This window comes from Sinocyclocheilus anshuiensis, unplaced genomic scaffold, assembly GCF_001515605.1.
Source record: "Sinocyclocheilus anshuiensis isolate Anshui unplaced genomic scaffold, SAMN03320099.WGS_v1.1 scaffold319, whole genome shotgun sequence".
Lineage (NCBI taxonomy): Eukaryota > Metazoa > Chordata > Actinopteri > Cypriniformes > Cyprinidae > Sinocyclocheilus > Sinocyclocheilus anshuiensis.
In genome coordinates this window covers 2,195,034-2,211,116 of record NW_015552566.1, presented here as the reverse complement: position 1 = coordinate 2,211,116, position 16,083 = coordinate 2,195,034, and the positions used below count along the sequence as shown (strand labels likewise).

The window sequence follows — 16,083 nt, the reverse complement described above, 5'->3', positions numbered from 1 at the left end:
GATTAATTTTTATACTGATATCATTTGTTTGGTAACAGCCCAAATGTCTTTTATTTGTGACACACGTGACACACGCCTCGAAAGCAGCGACGCTTTTATTATGCCACAGTCGACCGCTTCTGCTCCTTCCGGTCACGCGTATGTGGGGAAAAAAAAGCAGCGCTGTTTTATCATACTAGATACATTTGAAAGTTCTGTTATAATGCTACTCTGTGCGGTCGTCACCGGTCTATTAAAACGCACAACATATTAAAGCGTCTTTGGTGTTTCCATGTTTTCTACAAAACTGGAAATCGAGGGGTTATGACGTCATTGGCAGGCGACACAATGACACTATGGAAACGGTCCGTGTCACTAGTTAAAATTGCTTATTTCTCTGGATTTAAACTTTCTTCAAAACATTTGGGATAATGTAAGTACACAAGTCAGCAAAATATATAACACTGTTCTAGTGGTTTTTGGATATTTTAATAAAAAAAAAAAAAACATATTGTGCCTTTAAATTTGACAAATCTTGCGTAATTTCAAAACTACAAATACACTGAAAGTATTTGTAACTTGCGGTTCACTAATTGAGTCAGATGTTGATTCAACAAACGCATCTGACTGATTCAGTGAGTTCATTTAGTTTACCTGTGTCTTGTTTTTTCACTTGTGTGGCAACAAGGTTCAGTCTAAGTTTAATTCTGATTGGTTGATCAGTGCTCAGCGTATGTGGGCATGTCATTGTGATGTGACTTCAATGATACTGAAAATTATTACGACTGAGAGGGAATCTTGTTAAAGAACAATTTCAGCACAAAAGTGAGACTGAGCCAGAACACTCTCATTAAAAAGCTACATGAAGCCCGTGAGCTGTTTCAAGGATCTGAAGAGATGCATATGATGGTGAATCACATTCATACACATAATGCTTGGCCTCTGAAAGGGAGTTAAAAAGAGCATTTTTACTCTGAGATACAACTGTCTGCCTCAGGATGTTGAGGACACTTATTTAAAATCACTACAGACAAATAGTGAGGATATTAACAAATCACAGAAAGCTTCACCACATTTTCACCACTTTTTTTTTCCAAAGCACCAAACTTAAACTGGTTCTTCCAATGAGTCAATGGAAAGAAACACCGTTTACATCCTATACAGGTAGGCCTAGCTGACATCCAATACTATTTGAAAGTTGACATGTCCTGCATTGTGACATACACAGCAGGACCATTTAAAATGAATTGAAGGCTAAAAAAAAAAGTCTGGATTTGATAAAACTATTTGGCATTTTTCATAGATTTGGTAATGTTATTGGTCTCAATATAAACAAATTTCAGCCGAGTAATCAGTCTTGCCATTATATCACTCCACCACTAAGCAGAGAATATTCTCAACAGTCATGTCACAGTCTTCATAATACCAGGAAGAAAAGGGTATTTTGTGCTGCCTGCGAAGATATGACGACAGGAAACACACTGCATATTCTTGGCCGTAACACGGGGTGAACCATAAAACACTGCCTGAGAAAACTGTTTAGAGCTCTGAGGGTCATAAAAATTCCTCAAGACTATAGGAAGGTTGATTTTCTTACGAAGCAGGAGAAAGCCTTTAATCCCCAAATGACATTCATTCTCCCAGGCCACAATCTATAGAGAAAGACACTCTGCTGAGGGCAAAAGGTGAGGCTGATCATTGAGGTGTCTATCTCTTCATGTGATACAGAATGCACAGACATGTCTGTGGAATAGGCCGATGCATCTGAGATGTTTTAAAGTCGACAGGTCAGCAGATGCGCACTAATATATCTCTGCAGGCTCTCCACAGGCATTTGAATAGTCCTGGAGGGCGTGTGATTATTCTGTATAATGTTCTGTAGGAGAAAAGCATCAGATGAGGCAAACGACATCCCAAATTCATAAACACAATCATGGCACCAGATGTTCCACTGACAAGTCGATGACATTGTCAATGCTTAATGCTGCAGATATTTTCTGTGCATGTGCACAAAGAACTCCTGACCAGTTTTTGAGGTTATTAAGAGACAATTAAGCCGATTCTATTAAGCAATTCTCAAATTACTCTCTCCAAAGGTGCCAAAGTAATATCTGCAAACCATGAGACAGTTTCCCTTGGGAGACAACAGTGCAGCTAATTAAAACATGCATGAAGGAGATGAAACATTGGAATCGTTAACTAAACTTCCAGAATAATTACTGTAATTTATATCATTATTTTAAAATTCAATTTTAATAAATGAAATAACATAAAATAAAATAAAATAAACGCATATAAAATTAAATACTCAATATGGAAAATCTGTGATTGGAGGAAAAATTAGATCACTGATAGACTAAAATACACAAGGGCTAGTTAAAGTTTTCCTTTTTATGAGCAGCAGTACTTATAGTGAGGCAAAAGTAACCTATATCCTCTGATTCACTGACTCAATTATTCTCCAATAACACTGTGTCTACCTTTACTATACACTTGACTGAATTAGTGTTTATTTAAACTCGCCTCCAAAATAATATCCAAAAAGAAGAAAAACAAACAATCTAACATGGAGGAACACATTCAGTGGCGTTCATGTTAACGTGATGAAAAAGAAATGAGGAAATGCAAATATCATCTTGCTCTGGGGAATTCAGTGACAGCTCTACTCTTTGAAATAGCACAGCAACAGACTGCTAAAGCATTCACAGCCTCTTTGATTTTCCCTTTCCTCGTCCAGTCAGAGCGCTTACCCTCAGAGGAGAGACAGCTAGATCCATAATGCTCGGAGTTACTGATGGAAGCCTGCAGGATACACTGTATCCTACAGTAAAACTAATTTCAGTGCGCTACTACCCAGAAACATGACCTACTTTGAGTTCCCAGTAAACCGCTCCAATGTAGGTCTGTAGGTGGTGGCAACCTTACATTCGAGACAGAGGACTCCAAGGACGGCCTGAGTGCAAATGAGATGCCTGACGCTTATAGGTAAGCAGCATAAATAAACATGAATTCCTGAAGACGAGACTTAATTATCTCAGATGGATTCGATGGCCTGGAATCTCAGAGGAGCCTCTCTCAGTCAAGCTGACAGGGGAATGCCTAGGCTCTCCGTACGACTGGGAGCTACAGACAACAGGGCTGAGACACTAGAAGCTCCTTTATAATACAGAACAGTATTGAATGTTCAATCTTGGAGAAAAGCCACTGAAAACCTTTGAGGATGAGCATTGGACTGAAACCCTCATATTACATTCAAATGAACCTGAGTACATTATGGATGTTTCCACACCTTTTCAAGAATGACACAGTAGGAGTACTAACAAATGAAGACAAGAGGTTTTTTTGATCAAGTATATGTGTTTTTATGTCTTTTAAATATTCAGGTTTAGGTGATGTTTTAAACATCTGCTGGGTAGACATCGAAGTAATATATTTTTTTAAACTGAAAGAATGATTTGTGATAGTTGTAGAAGTAACAGTCTGAATGGGTTTGAGAATATAAAAAAATCAGATGTTGCTACATCATAATTTTCCAGAAAAAGTGTTTATGAATTTACAGCTGTCACATTAAGGCTATAAAATTTCCATAACGCAATGTTTTTTTAAAGACATTATTTAATGAAAAATTCTATGTAGGGACAGGTCATGATGGTCATCTAATCATCCTACTATTATTGAGGTCAGGTAATTTATCTAGATTCCCCCCCCCCCCAGATATTTTAGTGACATGCACTAATAAACATTTTTAAAGCATCTCATGACCCTGACAATTTTTATTTTTTGTTCTGTCAAGCTCTTTCAAAATGCAAGAACTAATGTAAACAACCCAATAAAAATGGTCAGAATCAGATGACACCAAAACCATACAGTATAATTCTACAGCGACTCCTTAAGATCGATTAGTCGACAAATCATTCAGAAAACCCATTAGTTGGTCCACCTTGAAAGTAGGAGCTGAAAGTACGATATCTTTTTTTTAACAAATCCCTATTTCTAAGACATACCATTATGTTGCTTATACATTATTGCATTTAAGTAGATATATTTTATATAATTTAATGGAGCCCTCAATATCATTTAAATCATTTATAATATATAATAAACAATGATGGATTTAAGGAAAACTACTACATGATCGAGAACTAGCCATTAATAAAGAAAACAATAAAATGCTGACGTGAATGCCATTCCTTCTTAACACCATGTTATTGTGATGAAGTGATGTCAGCAACATTGGCTGTTGGGCAGCATGGCACAAAAAGCTGCAATAAATGTGCCACCACAGTGTATGTGCAGCTGGAACAATTAGAGTAATTCTACCTCTACTAACGGGCTCAGGGCCAGCTAACTCCCTCTCCCCACCAACACATACTTGCACACATCAAGGCACACACACACAGTGCTGTATGATAATAATCACACAATCTTTTAACCCTTCAACACTCTCAGGTGACTCAAAAGACACCCTATTTAGCTTGTGAAACACTATATCAGCAATTATGTCAACAAGAGGCATAAAGCAAAGAAATTCCTCAGTAGCTGTAATAAGTTTTGGCCAGAATGTAAATCCTAGCCTGTGGTTTCCTGGTAAGAGAAACAAAGATGCAAATAACGCCTATGCAAAGCAACAGCTAAATTCTGCTTATTCATCAAGGTGTGGAAAGATAAGCAGTGCTGACGCACTCGATCTCAGGTGCCAGTATCTGCTCTCAACACCCCGATCACTACACATAAACACAGCAGCATCAAGGCCTGTTAGCATCAGACTACACTGACATTCAGATTTTAGTTTCAGAAATCTAAATTGGATCATAAATACACAGAAACCTGAAACCAAACTTGTGGTCAGGTCACTGGAGCAGTTCCGCCTATATGTGATTGTGACTGCCAGAAAAATTCTAGAGTATACTGACATAAGCAATGCATATGCAGCCTAAGAATGTGATGCTCAAAATACACCCTCACTTACACAATCTTAAACAGAAACCAGACATACCGCCTTGGTATTGAGAAAACAAATCCAATGCAATGTTTATGCCATGTCAGTGATGAATTTACACACTATATTGCAATCTAAATGTGGGTTGTTCATGGGCTAATATTGGGTTTATTGTTAATAATATAGTCATGTACTAAACACAGCTCACACAGAAGTAACTTTCAAACCAAGTCGCTTTCTGATGGTCAATGTGGCAAATCTGTATTTACAATTTGTGCCTGTTGACTAAATATCGCCGATGAAAATGTGCCAATAAACAGTAAACATGGCTGGACCTTAATGTGTCAACAAATTCAAATATTGTCTAAAATGAAATGTGATGGTGGTAGCCACCAAAGACAGTTAAGGGTTCCCTTTAATGATTAGATTCAATAACAAACTCTCAAATGTATCCTTGCTTCCCGCCAGTATTAAATGCACAATTCCCTCCAAAAATGGAAATTCTGACATCATTTACTGACCCTAATGTATGCAAAACCTGTATGACTTTCTTCTGTGTAACATAAAAGAAGATATTCTGAAGAACGTTGACAATTTTGATTCCCACTGACTTCCACAATATTGACATTTCTCGAAATATCTTCTTTTATGTTTCACAGAAGAAAGTAAGTCAGGTTTGGAATAAAATAAAATAAGGTAATAAGAGTAAATGAAGACATTTTTGGGTAAACTATCCCTTTAAATATTTGTTTACATCCTTGGTTATGGACACTCTCATTGAGCTGTCATTCATTTGTCAGCAGGCCTTTATTAAAAACATCACTTATCTCAAGACTTAAATGATTTTATGTCATTTAAATGATACTTAATCATTATTGAAGAACATCCACTTCCCTCTGAAATTGAAAATTACCCTTAAATAACACCAAACATCCTAATAATAACCAAAGGTAAAGGAGTGGGGAATACACTGGTCAGTAGCAAGTGCAAAAATCTGATCTCAGTGTGTCAGGACAAGCACTTCCACTCTCTTTTTAGGAAGAGTGAGCTGATAAAGTGCGATAGGTTACATGATAAATACCAATGGGGTGTTGAGAAATGTTGACAGATTAGTGAAAGCTGTTTGTTAGTATGGACGCTCCTGCACCGCCCAGATTAGTTACACTTACAGTCGGCTGCTAGTTAAGACACTGGCTGTGTGCCAAAACCAAGTGTGACGTGCACTCTCGGGCGATTTTGGGCTTCTTATGAACGCGAATATGATGCAGAAAAATCTAAGTAGACTGTTCACTAGGTTTTGGGACGCAGTCACTGACAGCAACATTAACGTTACACCAATAACACAAAGACAAGTCAAAACAGCCCCACCTTCGTACCCCAAGCCCCTTTTCCCTCGCTACTTCACATAACAGCTCTGTGAAATGACAGGTTGAGGCTTGTTAGCTCACAGAAAGAGTTAATATGTAGGCTTAACTAGCTGGCTAACGCTGCTAACGCTAGCTTAGCACTGCCGCGTAACTGACTGACCGCCGTTAGTCGCTGAAGCTCAAACCTCTTACCTCTTTTAACGGCCTCGTCATACGAAAGGAAGCCTATCCGTGACTCCTTTGCGCCCATGGTGCCCTCATTTCATGGCAATGGCAGAAATGCGCAGAGTGTGACCGGTGCCTGTTGCCTTGTTCTCCGTTGTTTTGTTTTTTTCGGTGTGGTGTTCCTATCAAGTCAAGCGGTAGAGTTTTGCGTTATCAACGAGTGACGCGTCTAAACGCCGACGCCTCCATACTCGATCACGTGAGTTTTGTCCAATCAGAGCAAAGGGGGCGTATTAGCGTCTGATTTGCGCAAGAAACGCAGTACCGACGCCTTGCGCCCAGAGGTGGCTGTTGTGCCGTCGACTTTAATTTCCGTGCTTGATATTAGATTTTTAGATATTGGCGTGGTTGTGAGGAGCCAGTTTAACCAATTTGCACCGTGTTGCATCAGGGAAACAACACCATTCTTTTCTTTGCAAGGACATTGTGTATATGGGAATAAAATGGTTAATAATTAAATGATGACTTTCATAGACCAATAGCTTTTTCCTGGTGGTCAATTTAATGTCTTTTTTGGCATGGTGCACTATGTGGAGGCAGCACATTTTTTTGCTCTGGGGAGCCCTCAGCTATTTCTATTAATTTGATCACCCACCGAAATATAATTCAAATGTGCTATTGAGTGTTCTAAAACATTTTGAGTCATATAGTTTATTTTTACGTTTTAAAAATTGCTTAAATATGTTACCTAGAAACTTTTAGCAAGTAATGATCTAAGAAATGCCTTTTTCGTAACGTTGAGCGTTATTGTAGTATTATTTACTATTCATTTTTTTTACTGCGCTATCGTACCATTTATGTTGAGTAGGCCTATATTTGATATTTTCCGTTTTGATTATAATTCTAGTACAAGGTTTCGTAATTTTGTGATGTACTTTTGTCATTTTTATTAGTTCTTATGTTTCTTACTTCAGCTTTTAGTTCATCTTTATTTCAATTAACGAAAACGTATAGGTATAAGTCTTTGGTATCAGCAACAACCAATAACACTGGTTTGGTCTCTAATTTTTCAGGAATGTATGATCTATACAAAATCAGTTCTGACAAGTAATTAATGCAAATTTACCCTTCTGTACACATACGCATTTGGCGCCAACATTTCATTAATCTTAATTAAGCTTCACCAATTAATACAATCTTTCAGACTCTTGTCTTTTAGCGCCCTCTTATGGCATCTAGTGTCTGTGCAACACGAATGACTCTTATAAAACTTGTCATAAAGCCGGAAGAGAGTCCTGTTTATCTGCCCTATCATAAATGTCACACATAAAGAAGATTAAATGTTTATGATCATAATGACATTTTAATTAGGTACTACTGCGCATATGAAGTCATTTAAATAAGATACGTGTTGTGTGATATGGGATTTAATGTCTTTTTCTATGTACCCAATGTAATTGGTGAGTCAGAGTAATTATTACGTGTCATCTGTGTATTTGTTGCAGCAGCAGAATTCGTTTTAAAGAATCAAAAATATTAGATCACTCCAACTACATTTACGCCTATATTTAATGCACTCTAATTAATGATGCTATTTGTAATGTAAAATGTTTGTTTTTATAGGTTATATCCGGATTCTTCTAGTTCTCATTGCCTGGATTCTGTATAGTGACCCAGGGAGTTTTGTGCCCTTGTATAAGTGTTATCAATTATATTGGATGGTAGGTAATTACATGAAAGCTAGGGAAAGTATAAATACATGCACTCTTAAAAATAATGGTTCTATAATTGCATATAGTTCCATGAGAAACCTTTAACATCCATGGAACCTTTCCATTGCACAAAAGATTCTATTATTAGTCAAAGGTTCTTCACAATAATAAATAAATAAATAAAATTAAAATTAAAACTGTTCATTAAAAGGTTCTTTGAGGAATCCAAAACAGATCTTCTATGGCATCGCTTTGAAAAACCCCTTTCGGAACCTTTAATTTTAAATTGGATATTATTATACTATTATTATGCTATAATAATATACTATAATATCAGCAAGGACAAAGGCTGCTTAACAAGGGCCAGAAACACTAGGGGGCCTCACTAAACGTCCAAGAGGGCCACAAAATGTCTTAAAATGATTTAGAATAAATTACATAATATTTATAATGAAATATGACACAGTAATAAATTATATAAGTAAAATTAATAATTGTTATTCTTTTAGTTTTGTTTATTTTTTTATGTATTTTTATATAATTTTAGTTCTATTTTTACTCTCTTCTATGCTACATAAATACAACTTTACTTCCTTACTTATTATTTACATAATATATTCTGCTAAAAATATGTAAGTGCAGAATCTAACTGTCAGACTGGTGTTCCTGTTTTGCTGTGTTTTCTGTCCCCATGTGCTCCCATGACCCAGTTTCTCCCTCTTGTTGATTAGTCAATTGGTTCAGGTGTGTCTTGTCCATTACCCTCCTTTAGTCCTGTATTTAAAGTGTTGTTTGCCCTATGTTCCCCTGTTCTGGTGTTAAATGTCTAGTAGTGCTACGTGTGTCTCCTGCCTGCCTGTGTTTCACCTTGGATGTTTAGGGTTTTAGACTGTTGTTTGAGATTATCCCTAGTCTCTGTGTTTCTTGCTCCTCACAGTAAATAACGTGACAGTAACATGCATCATAGTTCTTACTCTGGAGGAAAACCAGGAGCTTCTTGTGCACTACTGAGCTGACAAAACTTCGGAGGTTTGGAGCGTGGCTGGATGTGGTCATTGACAATGTAGGACGTGGCATGCTCTGGAACATGCTTCATGATGTATGTTCAGACAGCAGAGGTATGTACGTATGCTTGTCCCAACAATATTTGTATTAGTTTGAATGACTTTGCTCTCTGTGCTTGTGAAGTGGGGTTTGCTGGTGTCTTCAGTGGAGTGGTGTGTATTTGTGTGCAACCACAATGCCAGAGGTGCCCAATGGAAGAACTCGTTCACTGAGAGCCCGGTTTGGGTGCAGGCAAAAGGTATGGCAACAAGTTATTTTTTTTCTTTTTAAACTGTAAAATGTTTGAATGCCTAAACCTAAAAGACAATGTACGTCTTTTCACATTGCACTTAAATCCATCATTCTAACCCCACTTTTAACCCAAGGTAGAGGAATGTTTCACAGTTGTAATTTATAACCCCCATTTACCTTGGGTTTAGAATGACCCATTTTAATTGTGAAAAGCCCTGATGAATGCTGTTGTTCTTGTTGCAGGCTTCAAGACTCCCTTGGGCATTCTGACAATAGCAGGGCTCCATATTTTACCCGTGTGGCTGTATGGCTACCAGTATGAGGTGTTGTCGCAGACTCTCTTTGCCCCAAACTGGCTACAGATTCTGGGAATTCTGGTGCTGACAGCGGGACGCTTACTGGGCTTTGCAGTTGAGGTGAGGAGCATGTTTACTCAGCATTATTAGTGTGCTTTTACTGTCACCAAGGCATTTATGTGTAAATACTGTTAATGTCATTTTGCAGATGTGGTGCATCGTAACCCATTTGAGATTCTTATTGGATGAAGAGGACGAAAAGAAGAACTAGGGATCTCTAAAGGCTCATTTAGGATGTAGTAAGGGTTTCAGATTGAAATTCATATTTTATAAGGCTTCTGGTCTAATAAACAGCTGAGAAAAAAACCACTATCTCTGTTACTGAGCTTGTTGAATGTAATTTATGGAAAAGAAAAACCAGTTTACCAGGGAGTAATGTTGCAGGGATCTATTTATATTTTCTTAAACCCTAAAAAAAAAAAGCTTCCTTTCCTTAAAGGGGTCATATGATGTGATTTCAAGTTTTCCTTTCTCTTTGGAGTGTTACAAGCTGATTGTGCATAGATAAGATCCCTGAAGTTGCAAAGACTAAAGTCTCAAAGCCAAAGAGATATTCTTTATCAAAGTTAAGACTCTGCCACACCCCCCTAAAACGGCTAGTTCTAACACGCCCCCACATGTCTACCTCACTATGTGGAAATATTTGCATAATGCCGCCCAAATGTGCACGCAAAGAAAGAAGGTGTGGTTTCAGTAACCGCAGTTAGTGTTGAAGCAGCCATGTCAGGGAGACGCTGTGTGTTTCTAGGCGAAAGCAAAAGCACTTTATTTGGCCTTCCGAAAGTAGATGCATTTAGGAATCTTTAAGATTACTTACAACAGAACAGCAATGCATTTTATGGACGACCGTTTTGTGAACCTAGGAGAGGAGGTAATTCTGACTTTGCTATGACAATCTGGCGCTTCTGAATCAGCTACTGTTTTGTTATTAGTTTAAGTATTTGCTATTGACTGTTCAAATGCGGAGTTTTGCACATCGTGTGTGTGACTGTGTGTGAGCTAGAGTCCTTAAATGCAGTTTTTAGGAAAGGAGGCTTTTTGCACAAACAGTTACGTTGTTTTTTTTGTTTTTTTTTTATTAAAGATTTTCTTGATTCAAAACTTGCACTTCATGTATTTATTTTGTATTTATTGTTTCTGCAGTTCAAACAGTAATGTATGGCACTAGTAACGGTAACGTCATGAGTCTGATTCTCAGGAAATACATGAACTGATAAAATGAGCCTAGAAATGCAATGTAAGCGTCTGGTAAATGCATAAATGTAAAAATAATCAATAGCTGTGCAAATAAAAGGTATTAATTTGAAATATAATTCTTTTGTAAGATTATAAATGTCTTTACTGTCACTTTTGATCAATTTAATGCATCCGTGCTGAATAAAAGTACTACTTTCTTAAAATAAAAACTGAACAGTAGTGTATAATGAATTACATTAATATTTAAAGGGCAGTAATTTGGGATTAAAAAAAGAAATCTGGTCATTAATTATGACTATAGTGAAAAAGTGAGTAAATATCTTCCAGACGTACACATGCTGAGTACAGTCTTTTATTCTTAATTTTTGTTCAGTCACCAATCCATCCAAAAGAGTGGTTTTTGTAGGATCCTGTCGCATTCATTCAACTCACAGACTCAACATATCACACTGACTTCAGGAACAGGTGGAGAATAATCATGTAAAGGCTAAAAATAAAGCAACTTTAATACTTCAGAAGCAATAGTGCTTGTTGTAGTCTATTAAACAGCTCTATATTGTTTTTTTTTTTTGTGTTAGTTACAGATTTTCACAATAGTGGATACAAATGTACAGCAGACTCTACTGAGGGTGAGTTACATAAAGCCAATGATTGAAGAGTATCCAAGCAGAGGCTCACTGTGGCACAGGTTACTGACATTTCCATGGTAACCGTCAGTATCAATGTTAAATAACACAATTTTCCACTTCGTCATTGGATTTGATCAGAAACTCTTCTAGAGTGACTCCAATGAATATAGACAAAAGAAAGTCCTAAGAGATCATGTCCACTCATCGGTTGTTACTTCAAGGATCGCCATCAGAGCACTTTGGCTAAATCACAATCTACACGTGGCAGCATGTCTTGAGGACTTCATAAAGACAATTAGCATATAAAAGGCCCCACTGTATCAGTTATCAACCCTTAATTACATTCTCCAACTCTCTGAGGGCAGGTTTTGAAGAAAAGTTGGAAGTGACAGGATTGCTTTTATTGTCAGAGGATGCTATTTATTAATTTATGTGATCAGTTTAACACTTCAGAGTCGCCAAGTTCATTATTTTTTTCTCTAATTTCCTGGACATTTATTAACTGCTCAGTGTGGAAAAAAAAAATGCTGTCACTATGGAGCTCACTGGGACAATAACCACTTGTAGCTATGCATCTACATCTATATACATTTACTCAAACATGCAAAAATAGAACGTTTGACCCAGAAGCACCTTTGATTTTTGGGGAACTGTGGCCTATTCCGATGGAGAAGCAGTTTGGATTCGAACAACAGTGATCAACCATCTTTCTAACCAAGAAATACCACTTGAGGTTGACAAATAAGTCCTTGAATCGACATTCAGAAGGAAGCAATCAGAGCTATGTTATAAATTCATTCAGCATCCATCCACTAAGCTTACTTGTTTCCCATGTGCATTAATTTTCACATTTGATGTTCATATTACTAAACTCATCATCTGATATGAGAACTCCACTAATTCAGTCCATTTATAGCACATAGTCAATGGAAATGCACTTACAAAGTTTGCAAGATCACAGTTTATTTGTTACAATATTCCATCTCTCTAACCAAAGCAAATTCCTGTCCTTACCTTGCTGCCAAAAAGTATGGTATTAAAGGAATAGTCCACCCAAAAATGAATATTCTATCATTTACTCAAGCTCATGTTTTTCCAAACCTGTATGACTTTCGTTCCTCTGTGAAACATAAAAGAAGATACTTTGAAGAAGATTTTTCCAGTTCCCATTTACTTCCATTGTATTTTTGTCCATACAGTGGAAGTCAATGGAAATCAAAACGGTTTAGTTAACATTATTCAAAATATCTTCTTTTATGTCCCACAGAAGAAAGAAATGCATACAGGTTTGGAATGACATGAGGGTGAGCAAATCACGACAGAATTTTCATTTTAGGTGGACTTTCCTTTTTAAGACCACCTCATTCTTCACAATAAAACCTCAAACATAACAATAAACGGATTTTTAAGGAGTCAAAATGTGCGAAATATAGTCCCTCACCTGTCCTAAGCCATCTCTTGCTCTGTTTACGGGGCTAAAGGTGGAGGTTTCGTTCGAAGCAAGCTACTCAAAAAAAAAAAAAAGCTGACAAAGCAGATCCCAGCCAGCTGAGAGTCCTTTAAGACTAAGGCTGGGACTTCAGCTCGATCTGGGGTCCTGGTGCTGCTGGCTAGGAGCTAAAATGTGGCGAGACACTAAAAGCACATTCTACATGACTGGCAAGGCTTTGTTTCAGCAATGAGTTCTTTATTAAGGTGTGACAAAAGGATGCCAATTTAATCTGAACGGCCCTCATTCAAACTTGAAATGTTCTTCCTGTCAACTTTGTTGAGAGTCTGTGTGGCTTTTAAATATGGATCGAGAGAGGAGTGGCAGTGAAATGAGTCAGACTGATTGGTTTTGGAGTGGTACAGGTGCGTTCAGCAAATATTGCACTGTTACTACACAATCGTGCGTGGATTCACACCCCCTGTGCACTATACCGCAGGTTCCCCAGCAGGGGAGCCTCTTCACAATGACAGGTGCTGCACTCAGCCCTTTTCTCTGTGTGTCTAGTCAGCTGGCAGTGGGCCAGGGGTGTTAATCTACGCCGCCCAGGGCCGAGCTCTGAAAGTAAAACAACAACGACCTGGGAAACCTGGTCTCGTAACTATCACCGCCTCAGCTTATATTGTGCGTGTGCGTGAATAAGGCTCCGCTATGACAGAAAGCCAGCTTTGTGAACTTGTCCTCCCACTTGGTTTAGTTCATATTATGGCAATTAGCTGTGGTCGCACACGTATGTATTATTATTATGAACAGAAGTCATTTTGGCTCATCCATTTGCAACGTTACACCTACAAGTTGTAGCATACCTTGCATATAAATTATTGGCAGTTTAAAATAAGCTATGTCAGTACTAAGGGAATACAAAACCAGAAGAGAACTTAAAACAAGGTATCTAGAGCAAACATAAACTCACTGGTCCGTAAATTCCACACGTGACATGAATTATTAATAAAAAAAAGAAGCAAAAATAAACATAATGGTCCATAATGTAACATGGCTGGTCTCATTTTCCAGAGAGCACACAGGTAATCCTCAAATGCAAAGCTTTGCATTACATGAAGTCAAGCTCTAATCCTCGTGTTAATGGGGACACGGACGCCTACGGATGTTCCTTCACTCGGTTATATGAACGATTTCGAATCTCGTTCTGTGGGAGCTGCGCTGAGCAATTTCCTCCACAAATAGACAATGTGGTGATAAACAAAGTATTCCTGTAGTGTGGAGCGACTCTCCTTCAAATACAAAATCAAATAAAAAAAAGAATAGAGGGTGTGGAAGTTTTCCGTCTTTGTCGGACTGCACTGTTTTTTTTATTCAACTCCTCTTGAACTCAGAGAAATGGTCGGGTTCTTCAAAGGAGAGTGAATGAATTCGATGAATGGTTGCTTATCCATCATGAGTGTTAGCAGGGTCACAAAGATGTCAGGGTTTTTCTCCCATTTTAAGGAAATGGGCTTGGGGAGTTGCTGGTACAAGTGAATTGACGGTCCTTGAGAAGCTCAGGATAATAAATCACACTCCCCGCCCGTCTGGACTACTTGTGAATAACTGGATGTGAGGGTGTGAAATGGGGGTGGGTGTGCACATCTAGGTTTCAGGTGGGCTTCCCGGCCGTTAGCCCAAGCAGGGACGGCCGGCTCCGTGGCTCTGGGAAAGCAGGAAAGATTGCACCACCTGCTCTGTGGCCTGGGGGCTCGTGTTGACGTCCTCCAGCGCATCGGCTACCGCAAACTGCCTGTCCCTTAAACGGTTCCAGTTGGACAGAATATTGTGGTACTCAAAGACCTTCTCGTAGTTTCCAACTGAGTTGTACAGTTTTATCAGGCCTCTGTAGTCATATTCCAGTCCACTGTAACCCTCCCCGAATAGTTTCTTGCCTGAAGGAAACAACAGACATGTGGTTATGTTTAGGTTAAGAACATGATTCTACATTTGAAGATAAAGCACAAGCATTACTGCTCAAAAGTTTTGGGTCAGTAAAAATATATTGCAGTTTACACAAAAATATTAAGCAGCACAACACTGACAATAATTAGAAATGTTTCTTGAGCAGATCAAATCAGCATATTAGAATGATTTCTGAAGGATCATGAGACACTGAAGACTGGAGTAATGATGCTATGATGGCTTTGCCATCACACAAAAAAAATTACATTTTAAAACATATAAACATAGAAAACAATATTTTGAAATTGTAATAAGTTATCTCAATATTACTGTTTTTACTGTATCTTTGAACAAATAAATGCAGCCTTTGTGAGCATAAAATAATTTTTAACAGTACTATAAATTACCCACAATTAGGAATGCAAGATTTTGAAATTGTGGCCAATACAGATTCAAAATAATTTTCATGATAAATGGCAGATATTACAATTCACTATTATTTTATCTAAACAGACTAACAATAAAACACTAAACTAAAATGAATCCTTTTAAATTTTAAAAATGAATTTAGGCATTACAACATAAATGGTTATTCATTTTTTCCAGATTTGTTTTTAACTATAAACATTATTTAAATTAAAATATAAAAACGAATTGAAATCATTAATTAGAAATGTAAAAAAAAAAAAACTGTTAATCTTTTAAAAAAACTATTTAAGCATTAGATGACAGCAAAGATAAATGTCATGTTAAAACAGTGGAAATGAGCATTACAATTAAAGGGGTCATATGATGCTGCTAAAAAGAACATTATTTTGTGTATTTGGTGTAATGAAATGTGTTTATGCAGTTTAAAGTAAAAAAAACAGTAGTCGTGTCCTCTTTTGGAAGACCAAACAAAGTAGTTTCGCTTTCACAACAAAAAACACAGCGGCCTAGCGTGAGGGGAAGCCCCGGCTTAGCGTGCGCTGAGGCCGGGATAGAGTGAGCTGAGGCCGGGCTAGTATGAGCTGAGGCCCCGGCTTAGCGTGAGCGGGAGGCGGCGGGGTCGAGAACGGCGCGCCCGG

The 16,083-nt window shown here is 37.8% G+C and overlaps 1 protein-coding gene and 1 pseudogene across 1 annotated transcript in view; one reads left to right on the top strand and one right to left on the bottom strand.

Annotated features, from left to right (window-relative positions):
* Nucleotides 1-7,870: 7,870 nt before the first annotated feature.
* On the top strand, nucleotides 7,871-10,245 carry LOC107664915 (uncharacterized; annotated as a pseudogene).
* A 2,670-nt stretch (nucleotides 10,246-12,915) lies between these two features.
* The window catches only part of LOC107664905 (amyloid protein-binding protein 2-like), a 15,745-nt gene continuing 12,577 nt past the window's right edge, over nucleotides 12,916-16,083 (bottom strand). Inside the window, exon 22 of the mRNA XM_016455590.1 lies at nucleotides 12,916-15,006. Coding sequence (XP_016311076.1) covers nucleotides 14,744-15,006 — 263 coding nt within the window. The 3' untranslated portion in view covers nucleotides 12,916-14,743. The remainder of the gene's footprint in view (nucleotides 15,007-16,083) is intronic.